General features: G+C 38.0%; 2 protein-coding genes across 11 annotated transcripts; one reads left to right on the top strand and one right to left on the bottom strand.

Moving 5' to 3' along the window:
* The first annotated feature begins 2,772 nt into the window (after positions 1–2,772).
* LOC127245300 (squamosa promoter-binding-like protein 3) lies at positions 2,773–6,618 on the top strand. 6 transcript variants are annotated; one of them, XM_051266100.1, is made up of 5 exons: positions 2,773–3,211; positions 4,675–5,418; positions 5,500–5,636; positions 5,725–5,982; positions 6,042–6,618. In XM_051266100.1, the coding sequence occupies exons 2-5, from the start codon at positions 4,733–4,735 to the stop codon at positions 6,479–6,481; spliced, it is 1,521 nt and encodes a 506-aa protein (XP_051122057.1). In that variant the 5' UTR covers positions 2,773–3,211; positions 4,675–4,732; the 3' UTR covers positions 6,482–6,618. The 6 variants fall into 6 exon arrangements, with proteins under 6 accessions (XP_051122057.1, XP_051122054.1, XP_051122055.1 ...); XM_051266097.1 differs by having other exon boundaries at positions 2,775–4,385; positions 5,722–5,982; XM_051266098.1 differs by having other exon boundaries at positions 2,775–4,407; positions 5,722–5,982.
* Positions 6,619–8,518: 1,900 nt separating this feature from the next.
* On the bottom strand, positions 8,519–13,992 carry LOC127245301 (ranBP2-type zinc finger protein At1g67325). 5 transcript variants are annotated; one of them, XM_051266102.1, is made up of 10 exons: positions 13,834–13,992; positions 13,514–13,559; positions 11,662–11,777; positions 10,495–10,765; positions 10,252–10,319; positions 9,788–9,839; positions 9,590–9,699; positions 9,401–9,425; positions 9,145–9,293; positions 8,519–8,828 (listed from the first exon to the last, which is right to left on the bottom strand). In XM_051266102.1, exons 1-10 carry the CDS (start codon positions 13,840–13,842, stop codon positions 8,826–8,828), a joined length of 849 nt encoding a protein of 282 aa, XP_051122059.1. In that variant the 5' UTR covers positions 13,843–13,992; the 3' UTR covers positions 8,519–8,825. The 5 variants fall into 5 exon arrangements, with proteins under 5 accessions (XP_051122059.1, XP_051122061.1, XP_051122060.1 ...); XM_051266104.1 differs by having other exon boundaries at positions 9,145–9,287; XM_051266103.1 differs by having other exon boundaries at positions 9,791–9,839.
* Positions 13,993–23,594: the final 9,602 nt, after the last annotated feature.

The following is a 23,594-nucleotide window of genomic DNA, read 5'->3' as shown; positions in this document are numbered from 1 at the left end:
GAAGTATTATTTGTAACAAATTTCTTAAATATTTTTTTTTACATTTGATATTTTTAGAGTAAATTTTAAATTTGATATTAAAAGAAAGTGCAAATAAAATAATTTTAAAAATAGAAATTAAATAGCAATTCCTAAAGGATATGAAAAATTAGAAAAATAAATAAATAAATAAATAAATAAATATTACAAATACATCTAACCTCAAACCCTTTCAGTACAAAAAATTTGACAATAGGAAAATGAATAAACCAATTAATAGATGACAGGTAAGACTAATTATTACTCCCTCCCTCCATCCCAAACACCCGCTAACATTTTTTTTTTGGTACGTCCCAAACACTCTGCAATATTTTTAAAATAGAAAATAATTAATTATATTTAATCTCTATCCTACATTTTATCTCCTCGCATCATCCAAATAAAAAAATAAAATATATATTTCTCTCTCCATCGTATCACTTAATTTATAAATTATCTTACTTAATACTACCTACCTAAAAACTCGGGACGGAGGAAATACTACAGTAAGCCATTGCTATATTATTTGAATCTAAGTGCATATGATACACACAATAAATTGTATGCCAATCAAATAAGTATATATTTTTATATTTATTTATTTATATATTTGATTGGCATTCAATTGCATCTGTGCCCACACATTTATTTATCTAAAGTGGCCACTTGAACTCCACACAAAATACCAAATGCTTTTAAATAATACTATTTTCGTCCGAATTAACTTATTTTTAAAAAGAATTTGTAATAAATTTTAAAATAATAATACTAGTGGATTTATATATAATTAAAAAGTTTAAAAAATTAATAATATATATTTGATTGCAGAAAGAATAAAACTTAAAAGTATTAAAAATTTGAATTCATGAGCCCACATACTTCACACTATCATACTATTTTTTACAAGACACTATTCTTGGATTTATGTATAATACTTTCTTTTTACACAAACTAATGTTCTACTTTCCTTTATAGAACGTCCAAAAATGATTGTCTTCTTTTTATTTTTATACATAAAATTTACCTTTTTACCTTTACTTTATTTATCTTTTTTATATCTATACACAAAATAAATGACTATTTTATCAATTTACAACAAAAAAATTAATTATTTAAAAAAACGTGTAAATATCACTTAGAACATTATAAGATGGACGGAGGGAATATGTGATAATATTTTTGTATAATAATAACAATAAATTTAGTAATATTGTGGAACGGAGGGAGTATCAACTTACTCAACAGATACAAAATACAAACACAAAGGTGTTTTGGCCTATGGGTTATGAAGTTGACTTTGTGATTTTTAACATTTAAATTTTCAATTAGATGAATTTTTTAATTTGATATTTTTAATGTAAAATTATTTAAATATAATATTAAAAAAAATATGAAGTTGAATTTTTTTTTTGCCCCAAAAAATGTGATATTCAAATGGAGAGAGAGAAGATATTATTATCCAATTAAAAATTTAATTGTTATCGGAAAATATTATACTCTCTTTGTTTCATAAGAAAAATATAATTTTTTATTTTTGTCCGTCCAAAAAACATATTATTTTTTAATTTAGTAATTTACTATCTACCTCACATAATTAATACCCTTAAAACTTTCAATATATTACATAAATGTCATTACTTTTTTATTACATAATCTAATAAGGGTATTTTTGTATTTTCTATTATAAGCCAATATAATACTTAATATTAAAAAGTCTATGTGCAAAAAATAAATATTACTCTTTTACGGAACAAAATTAGAAATTAAGATAAGAGGATGTGTGTCCTAAATATTGTACTTGACATAATTGGGGACCCATTTAAGTTTTGTTTGTTTTTTACTAAAATAAAATAAATAATGGTAACATAACATCTTGCTACAAATTATTTAATGTTTCATGTAGATAAGTGGTTGAAATTGCAATAAATTAGTAGCATTTTTAACATGTTTTTTTTTTTTTTGTAAACTTTAAAAAGAATGGAAAATGATTTTTTATTTTGGAATTTTCTTCATACCCTCCTCATTCATACATCAATAATTGCTTATTTGCCTCAACAATAACATACATATAAAACATAAATGTTAGATACACATTCTAATTTAATATTCCTTCCGTCCAACTAAAAAGTATACATATTTCTATTTTGAGACGTGCAATTACAAAGTAAATATTTTATTAAATACCTTATTTTTTCCATAAATACCCTTACTTTACATCACATCGTTACTTTTACATAAAAAAAAAGTAAGGACAAAAAAGTCATTACATTACCTTTAACTACCCACTATAATTAAAATAATATTATTTTTTAAACACCACGCAAAAAGTAAATGTTTACTTTGTGCGTGGACGGAGGAAGTAATAGACTTCGATAAATAAATTTCTATTTTCATTTAAATATATGACAATATTCAAGCATCATTTCTATATTTGTTTTTCTACATTAATTTAATAATAAAAAATATTTAAAAGTGATGTTTGAAAATATTTTAAAAATAAGATTGATTTACTATATATTGAATTCATACAGTATACTGAATTATGTTATTCAATACATTAACTATAGTCTTAAAAAAAAAAAAAATTAAAATAGCTCTACTTAAAATTGAAAGAACCAACAAAATAAAATAAATTAATAAATAAAAGACAAAGAACAAAACGACAACAAATTAATGGCTTGCAACAAGTTTTTATTTAAAAATAAATAAATAAAATAAACATAGCGAGTCAAGCCGAGTCGACTCAGCGCAGACCAGGTCCGCCCGCACTGCTCCACTAGCGAGTTTCTGTCATGTGCCAGTAGCCAGGCAACACTGTCATCAAATCTCCACCGTCCACGTGTCCAGATCTTCAATCGGAGAGCCAGCTGGTCGTACTCCCGGTCCAGCTGAACCAAGCACGGGTCCCACAAATCAACGGCTCTAATCATTGACAGCACAGAGCCAGCGAACCCTGGCCGTCGGATTCCCCTCGGCCACAGGCGCGGACCTGCGGACGCAGACACAGGGACGGGACCCGGAGTCCCCAGTATAAAGTAATAAGGGTCACACTGTTGTTATTGAATTGCTGCTCTTCGAACTCTTCTCTCATTCTCATCAGTTTCTCCATTTGGTAAAATAGTTCGTCCTTGGCTTTCCTTTCGATCCCTCGCTTTTCTCCACGCATGATTCCATCGACTTTTTTGCTCACTGGGTAAGCCGCAGCTCCCCCATCTTTTTCATTCCTTATCGAGGAATTTTTTGCGGCCTTTCCGGCTGCCTGCGTGTGTTTTGTGCTTTAATCATGTGCAGGATCGTTAAACTGAATGATGTGGTGGTTGCTGCCTGCAATCATTGTTCAGATTTTGTTGGGAAAGGGGAAGCTGGTACTGATTTTGAAAAATAAAAAAGAAAGAAAGTTGAAAAAGGATGATAGTGAGGGTAGGGTATTGGAGGATTCATGGCTGAAATCTGGGAACGTGAAATGCTTTTTAAAGCTTTGAGGATTGCGGATTGAGAATTTTTCTACCTCGAGTTCTTTGTTGGTTTGAGTAATAAATTTGCATCTGCTTGTTGCTTTAATTTCTGGTCTATGGAGTTTTGGACGTCTGTAGGGATGGCGGAAACGACGTCGTGTAGTGGTGGTTTTGATTTCAAGCATTTTTTGTTTTTCTCTGTTTGGGAGAAGTGGAAACATTATGAGTGGTTGTTTATTCATGTTACCTTGGGTTGTTTGGGGTTCCAAAAAAGTTGAAAAAACCCTAAATGGGGGACCATAAACTGCCCCATCAGCCACAATTCTTATCAGTTTCTTGTTTTTCATTTGATGTTGAAAAAAGATATTTAACTTGGGGGGATGTTTTAACAGCCTGCAATTGTTGGTAAAAAGGACATTGGGTAAAGAAGCTAGTGTAGAATTCATAGATCACTATTTCTTGCTTTCTCCTACTTGAGTTTGTGGACATGGAGCAATAGAGAGAGTCTTTTTTTACAGTATGACGATGGAGTATTTCTTTTCTGGTTAGGTGGGAAAGCCGTTGAAGGTGACATATAGGGGTTTTATTTAATTTTATTTATTTAAAGAAAATTGAGAGGGCTTGCTTCTTCTTCCTTTTTTTTTTTTTTTAATTTTTTTACTGTTTTTTAATCATTCGGGAGTGTGGGTATTTGGTAAATGGTAAAAAAAATAGTTCGTGGGGAATTAAAAAATAAGTAAAATAAGAAAGGAAAGCGATAAAGGTGCCTTTACTTTACTTTACCCACGGAAGAAAGATGGTTAAATGGTAGCCTGTAAATAGTAGAAAGGCATTTTCAGTTATCTGATCTGCTCCAAGTGAAAGCGCCACTTTCTTCTCTTTAGTACCAACATAAGGAAGGGAAGAAGGAAGGTAATCATCTGCCATGGATGGGGTATGGTAATTGAGGTCAACTTCTTTATTGGGTTGCTTGTTCTTCTCTAAGATTGAACAAGTTAATTGCAGGAACAAGAAAGAATCTGAAATAAAAGTGAAGAATGAATTAATCCTTTGATTTTGTTGATTCCAATAGGTTGTTTTGTTGATTGATTGATTGATTTCGGGGTTTTTTGAAAACTTTTACTGTTTCTTGTTTTCTCTGATTGAGTTAGAGCTTTCTCTTGGTGATTAATCAATAATCCCCAATTTGTGTTCTTGGCAGATCTAGTAATGTCTGGTTCATCTGAGTAGCAGAAATTGAGGGGGAGGGTGTTCATATAATGAGCCAGTTTTCAGAGATGGAGTGGAACCCCAAATGGGATTGGGACAACTTTGTTGCTTTTGGTTCTAAAACAATCGAAAGCCCCAAAAAGGTGCAGTTGGCGGACTGGATGATTGTTGATGATGCAGAAATTGATGCTGGATCTTTCAATCTTTCAGCAGGGGGTGGTAACAGCGCCGGCTCCGACGGAGGCCATGTGTCATCGGCCAAGAGCTCGATTTCAGCTTCTACCGATTCATCGACCAAAGACGGGATGCAAACTCCCAACTTCCGGCTCATGACATTCGATGGATTTTCAGGGAACTTCACTGAGAAAATGGATGTGAAAGGAGCTGAGATTTCGGGGACTTCGAAGCCTACCGATGCTTCTGTTGCCTCTCTCGAGCCGTTGATTGGCCTAAAGCTCGGAAAAAGGACGTATTTCGAGAACACGGCGAATGGGGGCAACGGCAAAACTGCATCTTTTTCGGTTATGCCTACTCCATCTGCGAATTTGACCAAGAAGACAAAGTCGTCGGCCGGGCAAAATCTCCAGATACCTCGGTGCCTTGTAGAGGGCTGCAATGTCGATCTTTCGACGGCGAAAGAGTATCACCGGAAGCATAGGGTTTGCGACGCCCACTCCAAATGCCCGAAGGTGGTTGTCGCCGGAGTGGAACGTCGATTCTGCCAACAGTGTAGCAGGTAGAACTAATTGGTACCTGAAGCTTGCTAGTTTTGAAGATTTCCCTTTTTTACGAATTCGACTTCTTTCTATGTTTGAAGGTTCCATAGCTTGGCTGAATTCGACGAAAAGAAGCGTAGTTGCAGAAGAAGGCTATCTGATCATAATGCACGGCGCCGGAAGCCTCCACAGGAAGCTATCCAGTTCAATTCAGCTCGGCTGTCCTCGCCGTACTATGGTATCTTTTTCTTTCCATTCTTAGAGGATTAAATCTGAACATGGGAGATGGACGTAGTTACCTGATCTGTTTGTTGTTGTATCAGAAGGCAGGCAACAGCCGATGAGTTTTCTGTTGAACAATGGCCCGTACATATACTCTCGGAACAATAATCCCGGCAGCAGTATGTGGAACAGGACGATGTCTAAGTTCAGCATTACAAAAGGGTTTCCTTCCAAGTCCGATTCTGATGTGGATGGAAGCTATGGAATGAAACTGCCTCATGGCATCCATGTGCCGGATAATCCAACCAACGGGTTTTTGGGATCGAAGAGCAGCAATGTACCACCCGAGGCCCTGAATCCAGGTACTGTTTTTTCTACCGCTCTTTACACTTTGTGTTAGTAAGTTAATAATTTGTTCTAGTTCCAGGATTGAAGGGATCTTCTGGGATGATCTCAATATCGTCTACATCAAACATAGATGATGCAGCAGCAGCAGCAGCACTGGACTATCGTCGTGCTCTCTCTCTTCTGTCAAGCAGTAATAATAATAATAACACTTGTTCTTCTCCGTGGGGTTCGGAATCGGAATCCATCCACCACCACAATCCTCCTCCGATGCATGAGTATGCAGGAGGAGTAGTAGTAACCGAGGCGCCGTTGAGTCTGAATGCGAATGCGATGGGGATGTCGGATGTTTGGCTGCAATCATCAATGGCTCATCATCATCATCATCTTCGGCTTCTTCAGGCAGCAAACAACTTTCAAGAAATACAGCTTCTGAGAACTCCACCAGCACCAGCACCAGCACCCGCACCCCCACCCCCCTATGAAGCTGACTTTTATTCCAACTTGTTGAACTGATCCCTCTTCCCAAGGACTGAAACTAATTTAAATTTTCTGAATTTATTTATCCTTTTGTTATTTTTGAAGCTGCTGTTGCTACTCTTCTTTCCCTTCCTTGAAAGCTGAACTGACCTCTTCTTCCTTTTTGGCTTTTATGCACACTTTGATATGGTATGCCAATGCCAATGCCATGCTATGCTTTTATGGGATAGGATGGGATTATTATTATTAAATTTTAACACTCAACTCTACTTTTGTTTATTAATAAAACAGAAGAGCTGTGACGTGATATTTCTTCAAACCCGCTCTCTGCTGCATTACTGCTCTTAATATTAGTGGTTCCTTTAAAATAATAAAAATAAAACCTTCCATCTGTTCTATGTTTCTTCTCTTATTTATTTATTCTTTTTATGTTGTTTGTATTCAATAACGTATATGTGGTCAAAGAGTAGAACAAAGCAGAGGTTCAAATGACTTCATTCTAGACCATAACTTTTAACTTTATTAGCATTGCGTATCAGATGTATTTCATACAATTATTAATTCACTAATTATTTTCATTGTCATGAAACAATCCAATTATGTGTCGAATGAAAATAAATACTAGTATTTATTATCAAGTAATGCAAAAACAGTGTCAAGAGTAAGCATAGTGTAAAATTTTCACAAGATAAACAGCCCACTAACCAACCAACCCAACAATATATAAGGCCCTACCCAGATTCTCACCCACGACCCACATCGTCTACTTTTATGTTTTAATTTCCATTATCTATACTAAAATTTTATTGTGTCAATTCCTTCCTATTATAGACCAAAATAAACATGGAGCATATAATTAAATAGCTAATTTCATTTATTATCAACTTCAGGTCATGTCATTTACACAAGGCAGTGCAATACAAACAGATGATTTGTATTATTTTCAAGTTTATTGCTATTTAAGTGGGAAAAAAGATACAAAATTTCACTACTGCATTGTGAAGACAAATATAAAAATAAAATAAAGCCTGCAATTTACAGGTAAAAGTTGTTTTCAGCTCCAAAAAATTTCGTTTTCAAATACTAAAAAATATAGATTTAGAAACAAAAGAAGAGCTAATAACGGTAATCAAACATAAACTGGCATGTATCTTCCAAATATAAATCTACGTTGCTAAGTAGTAGTCCTCAAATTAGTAAAATGCACCAATGAAGCCCTTTTTACCTAAATACAACAAGAATCCTACCTCATACTCTAAGTTCCAAGTATATTCTATGAAATGAATCGTTCCCAGCCAACGCATCTAAGTAAATACAAAATTAGTTTGAACGCGGGCACATAACACACTATCGAATCAAACAATAACACCATCTCATGCCAAATCTCAAAACATGTTTTAACAATGCCTCTGTGCACTCAATGTATAAACAAACATCTTCCATCCAGCATTACATATGAATTAAGAGAAATCATGCATTTACTTACCAAGAAGCTCAGCACAAAATAACAAGGTTATAGAGATGTTCATTGTTCTAAAAACACAGTCTCGGAGTAATGGCTATCATAGACACTCGACTAATTCATACCTTTCAAAAAGGCAAACATGAGAATCAACATGTTCCAAAATTTTAGCAAACTGAGAATGTCAAGCAACTTGTGGAAAGAAGAGGAGAAGTTGTCTGATCTCAACATGCAACTAATCAGATTGCCAAGAATGTGCATATATCGTCTCAATACTGTAGATGCTAGTCCTAACTTGCTTACGGCAGATTAAAGAGTCCAATGATTTTTATTTTTTTTTTCATCCTTAAAACAGATAAAGATAAAACTACCATTTCAATTCATATAATCCCTCTAAATAAGCCTTGGATGTGTTCACTTCACTTCAACAAGAAGACAAAAACACACCCAAGGAGAAACTAGAAACTTAATGCAGAACCACAATGACCAAAATGGCAGAACCAATTTTACACTTATCACCCGTAGTTAATGCATGCATAAATATATCCCTGGGATTTTGAGACCAGTGTCTGGTGACTGGGAGTGAGACGGTTATACCAGACACAAAGACCTGAAAAATATATAACTCCATTTGCACATTATCGCACCTCCATAATGAGATTTGAAAATGTACACGATCCTAAAACATAACTGAGTAATTAGATGTCTGGCAAGCACAACCTCATAGACACAGGATGTAAATTTTCAAGGATAAAGACACATGATACCGTTAAGAGTTAATACAAAAACATGACACAAACAGTGAAGCAGTGTATTTGACAATCGCTGCAACAGGAGATGACGACATGACTGACTTTCATACACCCACATTGAGCAAGCTGGACGAAGACTCTGGACCTTCTCAAACATGCCTAGAACTCACTGGAACATTAGACAATGATATTTAGTATGTGAAAAGATGACACAAAGTTAAGTAGAAAAAGAAAAACCACAGGCAAGCACTTTTTAAAGACCAGATAGGGAAACAATAGCAATAAATAATAATTTGACCGATGATAATGATGGTGATGATCATCATCCTCACATTAAGTATAGCTCTTGCTCCCATGATAAATAAGTGTATACGTAAATTGCAACTATTTGTAAATTTTGTTTTGTTACATAAATACAGTAGGCCAGAAGAAATTGTCAATTTCAAAAAAGGTGTCACACAAATTAAATACAATGCACAACAGACCTGATCATCCTCGTCAGCAGCAGATGGAGATTTTTTTAAGTCAATAGGTTTCTCAGCACCACAGTTCTGTCTGTTGCACTTGGTCCTAAAAGGATAATTTATATTGTTGCATTTCTCACACTTCCAGCTTCCATCTGGCATGTCTGGTTCTAAATGACAAGATTGTAAGCATATATAAAATAAATAAATATCAAAAAAGAACTTTAAGAGACCCATGGTGCTATTAAAGAGTAATGCTTTTGTCAAAGAGACTTACTTGAACTCTTGCCTGATTTAGCTCCCTGCATTGAAATGAAATTACAAATCAACTCATGCAAAACTAGCAAGTTGAAACAAATTGATTAATAAATTGGCAATAACAATAAAATTCCCTAACATTAGCGGGATATGACAGTATACAGTTCAATTCATGACCACACTAAAATGTGAAAATTTGGTCATATACCTGAGATCCAGGCTTAGGTGTGTTGCACTTCCTCATGTTGCAAACCGTTCTAAATGAAAAATTGACATTTCCACATTTGGGGCATGTCCAGTCATTGTCACGAGTTGCATCTGACAATAAAATTAGAAACAAAATTGTTAAAGCAAAACCAAAAATGTATTAATTCATGAAACTAAGGATTCATGAGGAATTAACTACCACCAGCTTTCTTCAGAGATTTGTCCTCGGGCAAAAAACCAGGTCTTGGACCCTGCAAGCGGTTACAACCATATAGTTGTCAATCAATAAGCTACATACTTATTTCTCACATATAAGAGCAACTTTCATTATCATGTAAAAGCAAAGCATGTAAATTTTAGGAAATAATATACTATATTATCAAGACAAATAAGCCACAATATTGTTTCATTATCCTAAACTAGAGAAAACCAAACTGTCCGCATAATCATGAAACAATGTATAATTAAATCTATTACAGTTATAAGCAATAGCATTGGAAGTGCAAATTTATAACTCAACAAATATTATATTAAAAAGTTCATATTGGATATCCAGTACTTTACGAACTATCGAGAGATGATTGACACCACATGATAAAGCTTGCAGACACAATTGAATTAGTTGTATTGTAAGTTCATCAAATCTTAACATTCAATATTTACCATGGTGGGGCTCATAGGCAAGCCCAGACCATATCGATCCATGAGAGGTGGCATGCCATAGATTCCACCTGCAAAGAGTAAATAGTACAAGGACACTCAACTGAGTTAACAAATGCATATGAAAACAGTGCAGCAAAAAAAAGACTTCATGCATTACGGAGATGGTATTTCATGCTACAAAATCAGAAGGGCAGTTGCATCTGATAAGTTGAACTAAAGAAAATATTATGGGAGAGAATATACCAGTACCCATCATTGATCCACCTCCATATGGAGGGGGCCCAGAAAAATGCAAGGGGCGATATGGACTTCCCCCAGAGAGACGGCTTCCATAATTGTAATGATATGCAGAGCCCCCTGAGAATGGCATATCATATGGGGCGATAGATGTCCCTCCAAATAGTGAAGATCCATAAGGAGGTAAACCCATATACATTGAGGAGGGTGCACCAGAACCTACATAAGGAGCTGCAGGAGAGAAGCCTTGTGCTTCCATAGGTCTAACAGCAGGTTTCTGAAATATAGAGGAAAACTCAAGTTAGCAAATACAGTAAACCCACTTAAAATTTATCATAATGACAAGAAACCATTGTAATTAAAATTAAATCAAATCAGTGTGATATTCTTGTCAACAGACAAACGTGAAATCTAAAAAGCAACAAACTTCATCATGCAGATATTTTATACTACTTTGATGAAGGAAATTATTAGCTTATTAGCAACAAACTATATGCTATAGTAGCTTATTCGTGAATTTGATGCAATATTCAATGTCTAGTAGCACCATACATATCATTTGGAATCACTGAGGAAATGCCATATCTCAATGAAGACAAGCATATTACTCTACTAGTCCAGATAAAAGATGTTATATTTTCAAGTGCAAACCCTCACTGAATCATGGAGATGATATACAATTATGCATCACTAGGCAACGCCACCGAATCCCCATTTTTTAATTCTCACTAAAGACAGTTTGTTTGGTTGATGGTTGAATGTGTTGGAAGTTCGGTTGGACGAAATTTATTTAACTGATATTTATATATGTTGTGATATATATATAATAAAAATGAATTTAAAATATATGTTAAGTCTTTTAAAAACTATATATTAATGGAATATATTCAATTTGAATATTATTTTATAATAAAGTTTTATATAATACAAATATATAAAATGTATATATATACATGATTAACATAGATGAATTTTATCAAAATATGGAGAGCTTTAAATGTAGGAGTATATAAATATATTTTTGTTTATTAAGAAGAGATAGATACAGAAGATTATAAGTGGATTGCACTTTGAAAATGGTTGGGAAAAAAGCTGAGAGAACATAACCAAACAAAGCCATCTTTTTATGTATAAAACCTCACTGACTAACTGTGAGATAGCTCAAACTCTTACAGTGTTGTGATGAGCAGGCCTTGGTTGAGTGCAGTTTCGCATGTTACAGGTCGTCCTAAATGAGAAGTTCACATTGCCACAGCTAGGGCAGGTCCAGTCATCTTCCCTGCGTCCTCCTACAAAGTAAAATCATCAGGCTCAATTAACTACACAGAACCCTGAAGAAACCTCTAATGTGACTACAATTAGGAAAAGAACGGATAGTAGAAAAAAGTGAACTTCTAAGAGAAATGAAAAGGAGAAGAAACTTTAAATCTGATTATATGTAAAAGATATGAAGGAAAATAAATATAAACAAAAACAGAAGTTGCAATTTGTTTCCTATTGAAATAATTCAACGAAGTAGTACATGGTAAACTTAAATCAGGCATGGCTAGCGCCTTAGTTGATGATCACATGGCAACATAACCGGCACATGTAATATACGTACAAACTACAAACAAATACTATTACTTTAGCATATACACTTTAATATATTATGTATAAACTTATAGTTGAGGCACTTGGAATAAGAAAGATTGATGATCAATGCAGTACAACATATACAAGAAACATAAAAGGAATTCTACATTTTTTCAGTAATAGAAAGGAAAATAATTATAGAATCACATGTTACCTAACATGATGCAATAGAATATATAATAGCCACATTTACCTAACATGATAGAATAGAATTTATCATAGCATGCCAAGTATCACTTTAAAATTATATATACAATAACCTATAATAAATTTTCCACACAAGAAAACTTTTGTAGGATTCATTTAGTATATTCTCACAAAAGAACAGTAAATTATAATCTTTGCATGTTACTTTGGTGTACTTTAGTCACACAACTTAACATAAATTCTATATCTCCATCATTGTAGTTGTAAATGGCACTTGGCGCAACTTGATGCAAGGCCTTTGTCATTCCATGGCATATGGTGCGTGGGGCGTGCTACTAGGAATTAATATATTTTTAATATACATAAGACACATATATGCGAGAAGAGGCAGAAGATACAAATAAAACAGGTGGCCTGAAGGCAGAGACTGCAAGCGGGAGGGAGTCAAACAAAAGACAAATAAAAGACTGCTAATATTCCTTTTTGTTTAAATAAAATAAACAAACCCTGGTAAAAAATCATTATAATTATCGCCTTCGAAAGCATGCCTCCCTATAAATGGAACAGAGGCTGTATCAATAACTTTCCATTTATATCACTCTCCATCATGTTATTAACAGTTTATGTCTTGAAACATTAATTGCATTATTTCACCATACCAAATTTATGGTTATAAGCGTAACAATTTATGTTTCTTCTCAGTCTGGATTGAATTTGGAAGTTTGGGTTTTTTTTATTGAAATAGTGTTTGATGTGATATTTTGTGAAGGAAAAAGTGTATATTTTTTTTCAAGCAAAGCATAGTTGAAATAATAAAAACCTGGATAAAACTTTACAGGAACAAACCCCCATGAAATACTACAGTTATCGTTGAAAAAATGAAAATTGAAACTTCATATGTATGCAAACAACGATCAATCATGACGCGACCATGAACTTCACTAACATAACAGATAAGAATCAACGTCCTCCACCCTCAGGCAGATAGTGTGCAGAAAAACTTGCTTGCGAATAAGACAAGCCCAACAAGTAGTTAGGAATTAGAATCAAAATCCTATTTAAGTATGCATAGCACTTCCTATTCCTAATTCATCTCAAATTGGTTCAATAATACTTAAAAAATATACATAATCCAAAACACCGCCGTCAAAAAATGTTTTAACTTCCAGAAATACACAAAAGATATGACGACAAACCCACCCATAAACCGAAACTTAGCAAATTAAAGCAAGGAAAGCCATACCATCAGTACGGGCACGTTTAGCTGCCGAAGAATTTCTGTTATCAACCTGATATTTACAAAAGCAAAATTATTAGGAAAAAAAAAAAAAAGAAACTTCTACATTCACCACAGTGCTCGCCGTAACATCACCAACACACAAAGAAAAACAAAGGAAGTACAACCGGGTAAACCCTAACGTCCAACGACTTAAAAATCTTCAAGCGATTGGTAACGCCACAGGATGCATAAACAGTTCAACACGATCTAAAATTCGACACAGATAAGGCGAAAATAATAATAATAATAATAAACCAATAAAAGAAGAGATGAACAAAAATCACCTGAGACATAGCGAAAATTAACGGCAACACGAATTACTTTGACGGATGGAAATCGAGGAACGAGAAGATCCTTCCCTCACCGATCTGAGGGTTTCGCCGCTGGCCAGAGAGGATTCCTGAGAGAGAGAGGGGGACGAGATAAATGGATTTTCTCGCTATGTTTTTATGTTAAATTATAGAAGGATTTTCATAGGTACCATATTAATAATAATTGGGCCGGCCCAATAAATATTATATTTTTTAATTGTTTTTTGTTCGGCCCAATTATAATATGGGCCTTGACTATCAGGCCCAAATGACCCGTTTCTAGACTAAGTTTGCTAGTAATTGACTATTGTATTGTATACTTCATCCATGCATTCCTATGTAATATAGATAACTAACTCTTCTTTTAAATTGAGCAAAAATTATTTTTTGGTCTCATTTAATATCATAATTATCAATTTTGGTCTCATTCAAAACAAATTATCAATTTTGGTCCAATTCAAATGAAAATTTATCAATTTTAGTCCCAAGTTGGTTGACTGGGCTTGAACACGACCGTGTTGGCTTGAACACGACCGTGTTGATTACCCTGTACTTCTGAACACGATCGTATTCCTACACGTGTTAAGAACACAACCATGTTCCTGTCCATGTTCCTGCCCATGTTCTAGGCTATGTTCCCGCCCATGTTCTCAACACAGCCATGTTCTAGGCCATGTTCACAACCATGTTTTCAATATAATCATTGTTGAGTAAGGAAAAATCAATGTGCAGGGTTTTCGAGAATGAACCTATAAGTTGAGTTGCGGACTGGTGTATAGTTCAATGGGCCTGTTGATGGCGGTAGGACCCTAAAATGGGCCCAAACGTTATTAAGAAATGGATTGTTTCGGGAGAGACCTGTGAGATCGGTGAGTACAGAGGTCAGATAAGAAAAGGTTTGACAAGGGAGATGGTAGGTATTTCGGTCGGTTGGCATGGAGGTTGGGCAAAAGGAAGTCGGGTGAAGAAAGGGTGAGATGACCAATACGGAGGTCGGGCAAGTGGAAAACGGGCAAGGGAAGACATAGTAGTAGATATGCAGGTCGGGTGAAAGACAGTTCTAAGACGGTTGGAGGAAGTTATAACTGGCGAGCGGATATAGAGGCACGACCTAGATGTGGCGGTTGACATGGGTTTTAAATAGGTCTTTTCACGACCTATACGAGCATCTTCAATCGATATCAAATTCAGTGAATTTCTTTTGAGGATCACCACTTTACTTTTACAGTCTGTAGTATATATTTTTCCTATTTTGCTTATGTATCGTACGGTGTCTAGGGATTCTTAAACTCAGGCATTTATTTTTATCAAATTCGAAGATAATTTCTATTTTCGGGTTTTACTTTTTATTGTTAAAATCGGCATCAACAAATTGGCGACCACAGTGGGAGATAGGCAAGATTGTTAATCCTACGTCGAGAGAAAATTTCATACGACTGAGATCCGGCCGAATTATCGGAAGGATCTATATGGCAGGTTCACAACCCCAAGTTTCTTCAACACCGGCGGGAGAAACCATTTCACCACCCGCCATGCCAAATGTAGGGGAAGTGCCCCAAGCACCCGCCAATTGGGTGTCTTATGTTCAACATTTGAACAATCAGCAAATTGTGGCCATGCAGAATATGTTGCGTAAGCAACAAAATCTCATGCAACATATGTTATATCAAGCTTTATCAAGGGTTACTCTTCAACCCACTTAGTCACCGTCAGGGATTTCACCATCCAGATTACAAGCAAATTTTGCGGGGCCTTCATATGTAGACAGTACTTTTCCAAGTGCCACTACTAGGGTTGACAGGGGAAGGACTCCTCTAACATACCCATATAATGTTCCACTGGGTGTCAGAGCCGAGCCAACCTTCCCTAGAGAAGAAAGATTGGGAGGTCAAACTCATAATCCCATTCCTGTGTTCGACCCTATTCCACCCAGAGTGGATCCGTAAGACATCGCTCAAGTCCTGCGGGTGTATTTCGAAATGAATCCTCAAACGGTGAACAGACCGGCATATTAGAGGCCATTTCCAGAGAGAATCATCAATGAGCATCCTCTCCCGAGAAATTATAGGCCACCAGATTTTCACTCTTTCTCGGGGGAAGATGAAACCTCAACCATTGAGCACGTGGGACGTTTCACGGCTCAATTGGGGGAAGTGGGTAATAATCCGTTTCACAAATTACATTTGTTTGGATTATCTCTCACAAGAACAGTTTTTTCTTGGTTTGCCAATCTTCCACCAGGACAGTTGCAAACTTGGGAAGGTTTGGAAGTGGCTTTTTATGCAAGGTTCTTTAATCCTCTTCCGACGGTCTGACTCACAGACCTTTTGGAGATTAGGCAAATGCCGGAAGAGACCGCCTACTAATTCATAGAGCGGATACGACTGATGAAAGGACGTTGCCCAACAGTCATCGAGGAGAGCGAAATGACCAATTTGGTGGTCAGGAATATGCATATACGGCTGCGGGAGGCTTTAACAGCCCATGATGTTCGAGATCTGGCCAGTTTAGCATCCAAGGCAGGGAGATTAGAGTCCCTCTTTAGAGAAAAGGATCACAACTTCCGGCGGAATAAGGCTTAACGGATGGCCAGTGTCGACACGGAGATGTATACACCAGACGATGAACAGGGAAAATGTGCTGAAGAAATGGCGGATGAAATTGTAAACGGCAAGCCCTATGTATGTTCCAAATTGAAGCCCCTTCCAGGGGTAGAAGAGCGGGAACAACCGACTTTTGACGCATCCAAAGCAGATGAAATCTTCGATATTCTACTAGCGGATGGCCAAATTCGCATCCCGAAGGGACAACGGTTAGTGACAAAGAAGGAAATAAAGGAAAGGCCATATTGCAAGTGGCATAACTCTTTTACACATTACATTAACCAGTGTACACATTTCCGAAAGAAAATTCAGAGGGCTATCAAAGCGGGGAGATTCAAATACATGACGATGGGAGTAGAGCAGCAGCCCTTCCCAAAAGTAACTACTGTTGTAATCTCTGTACGTTCTTCACAAAGTGCACAACGAGACGATGAAAGAGAATGAAATACCAAATGGAGGGAACGTAAGCCAAAAGAAAAAGAGCTCGATCAGGATGATAAGTTTTAAGACCTGCGAAACCAGGGTGGCTGAGAAGTGGGACAAAATGGATGGCTCATTCGAAGTGGAGTTAAAAGATAAAGTGGTAGTGCAAGATCGACCAACGCGTAAGCCACAACCAGTCCATGACAAATGGAGTCGGAACAGAAGGCCTCTAGCCGTAGATATAGATCCCCGATTTCCAGGTATGAATCGTACACAAATCCGTAAGCGCAGGTATGCAGCTCGGCACGGGAAGCGAGCAGATAAAGGGAAGGAGAAGAGGGAGGTGTCACCCAAAAGGAAAAACTCGAGTGACCAACTACGGGAGTGTTGGGAAATCGAAAAGCCTATCAAGAATGCTAGGTGTTTCCGATGTCAATTCTGCAGACGGATCAATATTGATCCCGAGATGGAAGCAGCCGAAGGAGAGGAGCCTGAGATAATCTTTGGGTCGTTTGCTCCAAAGGAGACAAGGGCTTTGCATAGCAAGATAGTAAAGACCGACAAAACCGGGTTCGAAATCAGGATGACTGGTATGCGGTGGTTCGAGGAAGAAGATGAGCCTATCTGGGCAAGGCTGAAGGAAGAGGAACCAGAATGGGCGGCAATGGCTAGTAGGCCCGGACCTACACACAACAGTCCCCCACCTATGGTTTTTCCACCTATACTAGAAAGAGCAATCCCACACTTGAAACCATTATATGGTAACGCTCACATATGTGGTAAGCCGATTAACAAAGTTTTCATTGATAATGGAGCTGTCTTCAACGTTATGCCTCTCAAGACGTTGAAGAAATTGGGAAAAGGAATTGGTGATCTGTCTCTAGTAGATATCGAGATGACAAGCTTCACGGGGCAACCGACGAAACCAGAAGGGATGATGGTAGCCCCTATCGAGGTCGGACGTAAGGTGATTTTAACTATTTTCTTTGTGGTAGATGCCAACACCACTTACTCAGTTTTGTTGGTGCGAGATTGGATTCACGCCTCTAAGTGCGTGCCCTCTTTTCTCCATCAGCAGATTATGTTTTAGGAAGGGGATCAGGTATTCAGAATGGATGCCAGCACTAATCCGTTTGGCTCCACGGAGATTGTGGAAGAATCCGTACTTTATTTTGAATACATACCCCCTATCTCGCAAATCGCAGTGATAGATGATTATCCTTGGAAGAGCTGTAAGCTCACTGCGCAGGGATATTTGTTTCATTAGAAACATTTTCTTTTCTCTATTATGGCTTTTTTGTCAGCCAAAAAACTTTTTAATTTTATTAAGATTTAATTATGGAAGAAATATATGAGTGTGATGAGCTGATTAGACAGTTTTATTTAAACCAATTAATGGTTAGACTACATGGTAAGGAAGTTTCCAACAATAATGTTGATGAGGGAGAAGATTTCCGCTGGCCTGACCTTCTGGAGAAGACATAACCTTCTCTGTCAACTCAGGATCCGCTCATTGAGTACAATGTAGGAACCGAACAGATACCCAAGATGGTCAGGGTTAGTGGTTTGTTGTCTAAAAACCAGCAGGAACAAATGGTAACGGTAATTCAGGATCATATGGAATGTTTGGCATAGGATTACTCAGAAATGCCTGGACTGGCACGCGATTTAATAGAGCATAGGTTACCTATCAAGAAGGGGTTCAGGCCATATAAGCAACCACCAAAAAGGGTTAGCCCAGAACTGCTTCCACGGATCAAAGAAGAGATTGAGAAATTATTGAAAGTAGGGTTTATTCGACCTTGTCGATATGTAGAATGGTTAGCCAACATCGTCCCGATAACCAAGAAGAATGGAAAGATTCCTATCTACATTGACTTCAGAGATCTCAATTTAGCTACTCCTAAAGATGAGTATGTGATGCCCATAGCCGATATGTTGATCGATTCGGCAGCAGGACACCGAATATTAAGCCTGATGGACGGTTATGCAGGATATAATCATATTTCACTAGCAGAGGAAGGTATACCAAAAACTGCGTTCAGGTGCCCAGGAGCCTTGGGGATTTACGAATGGACGGTTATGCCGTTCGGTTTAAAAAATACTGGAGCAACCTATCAACGGACAATGAATACTATCTTTCACGATTTGATTGGGCAGTCTATGGAGGTATATATCAACGATGTAATCGTTAAGTCTACTGACTTTGATACATATCTGGTCGACTTGAAAAATGCTTTCCTGCAGATGAAACAATACAACCTGAAAATGAGCCCAACAAAATGCGCCTTTGGAGTTTCAGCAGGAAATTTCCTGGGTTTTTTAGTGCATGAAAAGAGAATAGAAGTGGATGCAAACAAAACTAAAGTTGTTTTGACGATGCGACCCCCTCAGATGGTTAAAGAGGTTCAAAGTTTGTTGGGTAAAATAAATTACCTAAGGAGATTCATATCAAATGCCGCTGGAAAGTTAAAACCCATCACAAAGTTGTTAAAGAATAAGGCAACCGATTTTTCTTGGGGTCCGGAGCAGCAAGAGGCATTCGAAGAAATTAAGCAGGCATTAACAGAACCACCCGTGTTGGTTCCCCCAAGAGGAGATCGACCTCTTAGACTGTATATGGCAAATAGTTTCGATGTGGTAAGCAGTCTGCTAACGCAAGAATGGGAAGACGGTAAGGAAAAGACTATTTATTACTTAAGTAAAACTCTGGCGGGACAAGAGTTGAATTATAACATGCCCGAAAAAATGTGTTATTCTTTAGTCTTCACATGTACTCGGTTGGAGCATTATATTCTGCAAAGAGAAAACCGAAGTGGTTTCCAAAGTGTCTGTCCTTTGCATTCCGACATCAACCTATCAAGGCAGTGAAAGGACAGGCAGTGGCCGACTTATTGGCTAAATTTACGAACAGCAAACCGGCAGAAAACAATCTGGTACCCTATATAGGTACTAGTCCCTGGAAAATATTTTTTGATGGTTCTCGTTCAAAAGGGAGGTCAGGAGCAGGAGTTATATTAGAAGGACCAGGAGCCCGGAAGATCAGTCTGCAACTCCAAATGGAGGAGATGACTCATAATTCTGCAGAATATGAAGCATTGATTTTGGGTTTGGAGGCACTCGTGGCAAAAGGGGCACATACGGCCATGATTTGCGGGGATTCTCAATTGGTCATCAATCAAGTGTTAAGAAAGTACGCTTGTAATTATCCTCATTTACGTCAATATAGAGATTTGGTATATCGTCTGTTATATAGAATTGCGGAGGTGGTTATTGAGCATGTACCAAAGAACAGAGAATCGACAGGCAGTAATTTGGCTCAGAATGCGTGTCAGAGAACAGAGATTATGGTCTATCTGGAATCACCAAATTTTGCAACTCTTGTGGGTATTCGATTGAAAGGATTGCACTTTCAACTTATTGAAGGGGTTCTGTATAAGAGAACCTTCGAACGAGTATTATTAAGATGTTTGGGACTAGAAGAATCCATCAAAGTGATAGAAGAAGTTCATGGTGGAATTTGTGGAGCACACCGAGCAGGATTGAGCATGCGATGGGCTATTCATCGTTTGGGATTTTATTGGCCAAGAATATTTCATGATTGTATCAAATTTGCTAAAGGGTGTCAGGAATGCCAGAGACATGGCCCGTTAAACCTTCTGCCAGCAGTGGAACTCTAGGCAATGATTAAACCATGGCCATTCAAAGCTTGGGCGTTAGATGTTATAGGGAAAATTCATCCGGCTTCATCGAAGCAACATTCGTTCATCTTGGTAACAACTGACTATTTCACCAAATGGGTAGAAGCGGTCTCTTTGAGGAATGTGACACAGAAAGAAGTGATTGAGTTTATGCTTAATCACATTATTTATCAATTTGGAATCCCGCATACTCTTAAGACCGATCAAGGTTTGATGTTTACTGGGGAAATATTTATTGAGTTTTTGGCTGAATTCAACATCAAACTGCATCATTCTTCGCCTTATTATCCACAGGCTAATGGATTGGCTGAAGCGGCAAATAAAATCGTCATCGGCATCATCCGAAAAATGGTGGAGGGAAATCCAAGGAAATGGCATACCTTGCTGCCCCAGGCATTATGGGCCCACCGAAATAGTAGGAACACTTCTACTGGATTTTCCCCTTACCAATTAACGTTCGGGCAGGATGCTGTACTGCCAGCGAAATTTGTTGTATCTTCACCTAGAGTGGTTAATACAACAACAAATATTGATGAGACGTATGCACAAGGGATGTGGCAACGACTGGAGGAGGTGGACACATATCGATTAAATGCTCTAGATCGAGTGGTTAAACAAAGTGAGATCAGAGCTAAGTATTATAGGAAAATAATTTCCCCTAAAGTTTTTACAGAAGGCGATTTGGTGTGGAAAACAATTCTGCCTACATATAAGAAAGTGGATCAGTTAGGGAAATGGTCTCCCAATTGGGAAGACCCTTTCATCATTCACAAAGTAATTGGAAATAGAGCTTTTATTATTGTGAACCAAGAAGGAAAATTGATACAGGAGAACATTTAATGCTAAGTATCTGAAAAGGTATTTTCTTGCATTTTCAGAACGTTGTCATTAATTCTTATTACAAGAGATCTAAGAACCCTTAAAGGGTTCAACCCACAGGCAGGGGTTTTTATTCATCATCCGAGAGGGTGACACAAACATGATCATCTTCTAGTTTAGAGGCTTCATCCCAACTCGCAGAAACCATTTCAGGTTCCTCATCCAAGAGATCATCTAGATCGAGACTATAACGATCTCATTGGTCTTGCATTTCTTGAAGGTCTTGTTCGGTGCGAACTTTCATATCTTGTAAACATTGATTCTCTCGTTCGACAAGGACACGCAGCCTGGAGAGTGTTGATCTTTGTTGATGGAAAATATTGTTCCAGCTGAGGTCTGGGAGAATGGCCAGAACATGATGGTTTATCATATCCAAATGATTATCAAGATCAGATAGGCGTGTGAGAATGTCGGTGAGGGGTTCGTAGCTGGTGGATACACGTTCCATTAGGCGGATCGTACGATGTATGGTTTTCCTACCTCTGCCAGAGAATTTAAATTTAAAGTCCAGTTTTTTGAGCACCTGTATCATGTCCTCAGCATGATGACCTATGGGGTGTTTACCCACAAGGAAAGGTTGCAGAGAACCTTCCTAGTTGGAAGAGGGGACACGAATGCGAGGAGAAACCATTTTAAGTGTAATGTGGTGGATGTTGATGATGTTTGCAGTAGGAGATATGGAGTATATATACGTGTTGTGATGCTTAATTCCTGACTTGGTAAGAGTGCAAAAAACATAGATCTATGCTCTGAAAAGTAGGTTGCATATATAGACTAAGTCCAGAAATTATAAATATATTACATCAAGTTAAAGAAAAAGCAGGGCCCTAATGGTGGTTCGGAGGTCGGCCCATTTTAGCTCCGACCGAGCGGCCCGCCGACACTGGTAGGCCTCATGGTGTCCCCTCACAAGTTTCGTTCGTATGCTTGCCTGGAGTTGATCGCAGAGACTTATTTGAGTTTGGCAATGCTCTTCCACCAGGCGACTCCCTTCCTGGATGCTGTCATCCAGGGACTCCAACTGTTCTTGAAGGCGTCTGAGCTCTTCCGACTTTTGGAAGATCTCAGCCGCCAATATTTGTTACGCTTGTCGGAGTTCGTCCAGCGTAGCCTTGGCAAGATTAAGGTCTTGGTCGACCTTCTTCAAAGATGCCTCAAGACTGGCCGGATCAACGGTCGGTTGAGATAACGTGGCCTCGGACGATGGAGGTCGGATCAAAGGCAGTTCGGCTTGAAGTTCGGTGATCCTTGCCATCATCCGATCGAGGACAGGGGGAGCTTCCGAACTCCAGTGTGGGCTGCACCAACAAATCTATCGCAACCTGAATTAAAGCCTCGAGGTTGGCTGAACTCAGGTCGGCAAAAGACAGGTCGGCATAGCGTGCTATGATGGATCCGATAGGAGTCGGGAGATTCACTTAGGCCAATACGTTCATCTCCTGGGCAGCCTGAAACAAAAGTGTTAAAGTATGGAGGAACGAAATGGACTCATTACAATATAAAGATGGAATTTACCTGATTAAGAACGGCCATTGCCTCATAAGGGGCCATGAGCCGGAACGCCATGGGGGTACCATGACGGGTCGTTGGGTCAGCGACCGACTCGTCTGCTGGTTGCAAACGGTGGGCGATGGCCAGTTCCATACCCTGAAAAGAGGAAAAATTGAGCAAGGGGAAAGGGATAAAAGTCATAAGGCAAATGAGAAAGAAAACTAACAGAACCCCTTGGGGAAAAGTTTACTGAAGCCTCGCCTGACTTCGAGGAAGAGATCTCCTCTATGTCATGAGGCGGTGGGATCGGTTGGACTGGTGGGAGAGCGACCGGAAGATCCTCACCCACGGGCTGGGCGGATGGCTGCAAGGGCAGCGCCGCGATCTGGTCGGGCGGTACCGCAACTTGGTCGGGGAATACCACGACCTGGTTGGGCAATGCAACAATTTGATCGGGCACCGCCGCGACCACATCAGGTTCTTGGTTGAAAATAATGATACATGAGTTAGATATTTGTAAAAGAATCATATGAAAATATCTTGGGAGTTACCTGTGGTGGTTGAGGAGCAGGTGAAGGCGAAAGCGGAGGAGAAATCTGCCTCCCTGTCGGTTCCTCTAGCCGACGGATCATCGGCA

Source organism: Andrographis paniculata, unplaced genomic scaffold (genome assembly GCF_009805555.1).
Source record: "Andrographis paniculata isolate CXL003 unplaced genomic scaffold, ASM980555v1 Contig22END, whole genome shotgun sequence".
NCBI lineage: Eukaryota > Viridiplantae > Streptophyta > Magnoliopsida > Lamiales > Acanthaceae > Andrographis > Andrographis paniculata.
The sequence above is the reverse complement of the archived record's forward strand: the minus strand, read 5'-3'. Positions and strand labels throughout refer to the sequence as shown.

Coding starts and splice junctions, on each gene's coding strand:
- LOC127245300 (XM_051266097.1), top strand. CDS start 4,733: ATGAGCCAGTTTTCAGAGATGGAGTGGAACCCCAAATGGGATTGGGAC. Junction 5,419..5,499: donor TTCTGCCAACAGTGTAGCAG/GTAGAACTAATT, acceptor CTATGTTTGAAG/GTTCCATAGCTTGGCTGAAT. Junction 5,637..5,721: donor GCTGTCCTCGCCGTACTATG/GTATCTTTTTCT, acceptor TTGTTGTATCAG/AAGGCAGGCAACAGCCGATG.
- LOC127245301 (XM_051266102.1), bottom strand. Junction 10,766..11,661: donor GGCCTGCTCATCACAACACT/GTAAGAGTTTGA, acceptor TCTATATTTCAG/AAACCTGCTGTTAGACCTAT. Junction 9,294..9,400: donor TAAATCAGGCAAGAGTTCAA/GTAAGTCTCTTT, acceptor CTTGTCATTTAG/AACCAGACATGCCAGATGGA.